The sequence below is a fragment of the Gadus chalcogrammus genome, chromosome 8, assembly GCF_026213295.1.
Source record: "Gadus chalcogrammus isolate NIFS_2021 chromosome 8, NIFS_Gcha_1.0, whole genome shotgun sequence".
NCBI classification, from domain to species: domain Eukaryota; kingdom Metazoa; phylum Chordata; class Actinopteri; order Gadiformes; family Gadidae; genus Gadus; species Gadus chalcogrammus.
The window spans coordinates 16,944,780-16,949,269 of record NC_079419.1 but is presented as its reverse complement, the minus strand read 5'-3'; the positions used below and the strand labels follow the sequence as shown (position 1 = coordinate 16,949,269).

At 46.2% G+C, this 4,490-nt stretch overlaps 1 protein-coding gene across 1 annotated transcript in view; it reads right to left on the bottom strand.

The window, feature by feature from the left end:
• Positions 1–800: 800 nt before the first annotated feature.
• Positions 801–4,490, bottom strand: part of chrng (cholinergic receptor, nicotinic, gamma) — a 6,039-nt gene continuing 2,349 nt past the window's right edge. Inside the window, exons 5-12 of the mRNA XM_056597004.1 lie at positions 3,961–4,116; positions 3,542–3,639; positions 3,244–3,444; positions 3,038–3,152; positions 2,773–2,887; positions 2,361–2,637; positions 1,880–2,013; positions 801–1,529 (exon numbers count right to left, since the gene is read on the bottom strand). Coding sequence (XP_056452979.1) covers positions 1,323–1,529; positions 1,880–2,013; positions 2,361–2,637; positions 2,773–2,887; positions 3,038–3,152; positions 3,244–3,444; positions 3,542–3,639; positions 3,961–4,116 — 1,303 coding nt within the window. The 3' untranslated portion in view covers positions 801–1,322. The remainder of the gene's footprint in view (positions 1,530–1,879; positions 2,014–2,360; positions 2,638–2,772; positions 2,888–3,037; positions 3,153–3,243; positions 3,445–3,541; positions 3,640–3,960; positions 4,117–4,490) is intronic.

Genomic DNA, 4,490 nt, shown 5'->3' with positions numbered 1-4,490 from the left:
ATTCAATTGGAAAAGTCAAAACATTATTTTTTTATTCATTATAAGTGACCGGTTGAATTTTACATTGTGTATATATATTAGGTCTGACCCAAATAATTACCAATCCATTTAGATTGGCGCCATCATAGAAAAGTAAAAAAAAAAAACACAAAAGACCGTAATCTTCACTTCTCATAATGTTCAGCTCTCATTAGTGCTTTCCCATTCTTGATGTTACGAAAATGTTTTCCATTCAATTTCTGATTGCAGCAATTTGTAATGATGTGACAAAGAGGTGCTAATTCTAAAAGTAAATTTTACAAAATATGTCCCATATTGCACACAATTTGATTTCTAAAACCCAAAAATTGATAATTAGTACTACACGTAAAGACATAATAATGAATAATGAGCTGATCCCTTACCCTGTGTGGTCTACAGCTTGCAGTAAAGATACCCTGAATGCTCTGAAGGTGGTCAGGACACAGAGCAGCCTCTGTGTGTCTTTACTACCAGACGGGATCAGCTCAACCCTATCTGGGCTTCAATATGTTTGTGTGTGTGTTCACATAGTAACGTTTGGCTTTGTGTCTGTGTGTACGCACATGTGTGTGTGAGTGTGTGTGTGTGTGTGTGGGGGTACACCCGGATGTGTCTTTTGTTGGGGCACCGAGGGACCACTCAACCATGTAATTAAAATCCTGGTTCCAGAAGTGGAGGCTAAAGAGTCACTGTGTGTTTTTAGGGGGACTTTGGTGCTGGTAGTCTCCATTCTCCCCCTCAAAGAAAGGATGCTGACATTACATAGAGATATTCAAATATCAGAGCTCATCATAAAGGGACGGGGGGACCGATATAACAATATCATCTTTATTGGTTAAATACAAAACATTAAGAAATCTCTTGTCGAATGTGCCTAGAAGTTGGCAAAAAAAACTGATCAACATGAAGGTGGGGGTGGAGTTACAGACTCCTAGAAGGAAAAGGGGATTGTTGTGTTTTATAAAAGCTAGTTTATTATAAAAGCATTAGTTTAAGTAACACCAAACATCAGATACAGCTGATGCTAGTGTGCAGCGGTGAGCTTGTCCATATCATTCCAACTCGTCCAGTGAATCCCTTGGTCAACAAGGAACCGGCCATTTGGCTCACTTAGAGTCAGTCTGAAGAGCCGCTGAACAGACAAAGTACAACTCAGCCAAATGGCATTACAATCATCTGTGTATCTCTGTCGTTCTCTCATCTCTCTGCGTAGGCGTCAGAAAGGGAAATCATCCAAGCAGATTTGTCACTGCTGATGAATGGGTGAAGCCCTCCAGGGAGTGTAGGACAGCCTCCGTGGATCAGCCCTCTGCTCCCGTCCCGACCCCGGTCATGTTGCCCAGCGGGGGCAGGAACCTCCTGGGATCCCCGGGGAAGGGCATGGAGGGGGGCTGGTTGAAATGCCCCATGAGAAAAATCCCAACGGTTCCGATAGAGAATATCAGCGCCATGACGATGAAACACACCCTGTCAATCACCCTGGCGAGCAGGAACCACTCTTCATTCTCCTGAACGAGGAACAAATCAATGAGTCATTAGCAACCAATGTAGCCCCCAATGTAGCCCCCAGTATACCAACTACAGTCTCTGTCTCTCCCAAAGGATATCCTATATCTATCAATCATTGCATTTACATTTCTAGTAAATGCAAATGCATTTACTAAATGACAAACAAAATGTACCAGTAGTTGGTACATTTTCCATATCTTCTTTTGTAAAAATTTTTTGCTTTTCTATTTAATTCCTTTTACTGTGTCCTGGACTTTCTGCTGTGAATGACAGCCCAATGTCCTATCTGGGATTGATCGTGCACTTCCCATGTTATCTCAGGAAACGTGCTATAAACTGTGGCACTCACATTCTGGAAGCGATTCTGCCCCTGAGCGGTCTCTGCAATGTGTTTGCAGGAGGCCACACACTGCTTCAGCTCGGGAGATATCGTAGCCAGGCTGTTCTCAAGCTTCTCTGCGTTGACATCTTCCAGATCGCCATCTGGATGCACGGACGAGGCAGCAGGGTTAGAGACACGTCAGGGAAAACATCAAGGTTTGAAATCCATGGCTGCCACTGTATCCCCTTTTACATTAAGTCATATAGCACAAAGAGAAAAATATATAATCGATATTGGAGCACAAAATAAAAATTAAAGTTTAAGTGTCTACGAATTGGCTTAGCTATAAGAATTAGCAAACAATCTTTTCGATTTCATTAGAGGTAGTTCACAATATCCAGAGACGGCGCTTTTCAATGTTTAACAAAGTGCACGCTGAATTAAACAGATTCAGAACAGAGCGAGTCCTTGTCAATTGTGTCACTTCGGACCAATAACAAACACTCACACAGCTTCTCAAAGACGGTCCTTATGAGGCCCTGCCTCTCCCGGAGCCTGGAGAACATCAGCTCTGTGCGGGCGGTCTTCAGGACGTACTCCTCCGCCTTTACCATCAGCCCCATGGAGCTGCGGCGGCGCTGGTGGTGGCAGGGGAGCCGGTCAGCGCCGTTCCCCGCCCGATGGGGGTCCTTACCCCCCGCCCAGTCGCCGACCGAATCCCCCCCGTCAGGCGTCCAGGGCTTCATCTGCATCCTCAGCAGACGCGGCAGGATGTTGAGGAAGATCTGTCGAGGGGGGGGGGGGGGGGGGCACACCGGGGGGTCTTGGGGTCAAAGGGTGAGGCAGTGCTGATCGATACATCGCTGCTTTATTTGAGTGTTGGAAGGAGTTTGTGGTTTGAGCCGGCAGGGTAGTCTCACCCTCCGCACTCTGTCGCTCATCTTATGGGTGTTGGGGGTTCTCAGGGACACGTTGAGGACTACCACGCAGTTCATCACAACCATGGTGGTGAAGGATATCACAAACATGAGGTACCTGCCAACAACAGCCAAACAACACCCAACTACAACGTCACTGCAGGACATGGACCACCTACTGTATCCATTCAAAGTGTAGCAGGTGGTTATATCAACAAAGTAAACTGACATTTCTTCACAAAAAAACAAATTTGAAGCTTGAGCTTACTTTCCAATCAGGGGTACGGCTTTGGAGGTCTCTGGAACCTTCTTGGCGATGAGGAAGAGGAACACAGTCTGTCCCAGCAGAGTGGTGATGGACATTGTACATTTTTGGCCACCGGCTGCCCGAGACGGACAAGAGGACAGATTAATGAGACGCGGTGAAGCCTAGGTACAGGAGGGATGGATGGAAAGACAAGGGACAGAAGTCACCTTTAGCAGGCAGGAAGAAGACCAGCAGGCCGAGGGAGGAGAAGAGCACGCAGGGAGCGATGATGTTGATGATGTAGAACAGGGGCTTCCTCTGGATGATGAGGAAGAAGACCACCTCCTGGTACTGCAGGTCGTCCTTTGTGTACAGCGGGTTGATCAGCTTCTTGGCTGGTCTGTGTTTGATCGCCCACTCTCCGTTCTCTGTCAACACATTGTTAACCCTTAGCGTTGCAATGCCTTGTGATAGGTGGCTTAAGAAAAATACATCTAAATTATGATATATTGATTGCTGTTGTACCTGTAAAGGCCTCTGGGTCAATATCCACCCATTCTAACGTGTGGTTGTCTTCCTCTTTGAGATAAAGTTCTACTTCATTGGCACTGTATGTCTCGGAGCTGAGAGAAGGAAGAAGGCGGCCATCTTAGCCACAATCTGATGTGTGTGATCATCAAAGCAAAACACCAGCTAATGCCACAATCAAGATGCCTTTTTCTTTCACAAGAAAGCCTGATAACCACGAGGAATGTGTGTGGGTGTTTGATTACAGAGTATTTGCTTTTCAACACACTTGTATACCTTTCTACATTGTAAAGAAGCATTTGGGGAGTTTTATCTACATGTTAAAGAACAGAGCTTGTGAATTAGAATTTTTTTGTTATGAGATAATGCGATTGTCTTTTTACGGAACGAGCACCCGCGGACAGGCCCCCGCCTACCGGAAGACCATGGAGCAGTTCTGCCAGTCGAAGGGGAAGTAGTTGACCACGATGGGGCAGGCGCTGCGGTAGATGGCCGGAGGTAACCAGTACACGCAGCCGTTGGGGGAAACCAACGCGTTGCAGTAAAGTGCAACCTCAAACTGTCCATCCACACTGCACATGGGGAAAGAAACACAGTAGAGTAAAACAAATGGTTTAGTTGTGTCTGTGATAACGGTGATATCAACTCAACCAACAATCTTCACAGCTCCGGATGGATGCAGCCTGGGTCAGAGAACCAGCTTGAAGAAGTGTCAGCTACATTTAGAACTACAAGCTAATGTGCGTGACTGCAAACACGCCCGCGGACACACAGTTGGTAACACACTTTAATCCACAACACCAATACAGTGAGTGTAATGTAAACATTCTAAGCAGAGCTGACCCCAGTGGGGAATTAACCCCCTCACCCCTGGCCGTAACATAACTCTACCGATCAAGCAACACAGGACCTCGAAAGGAGCCATGTTCTCTGTGACCATGGTTAA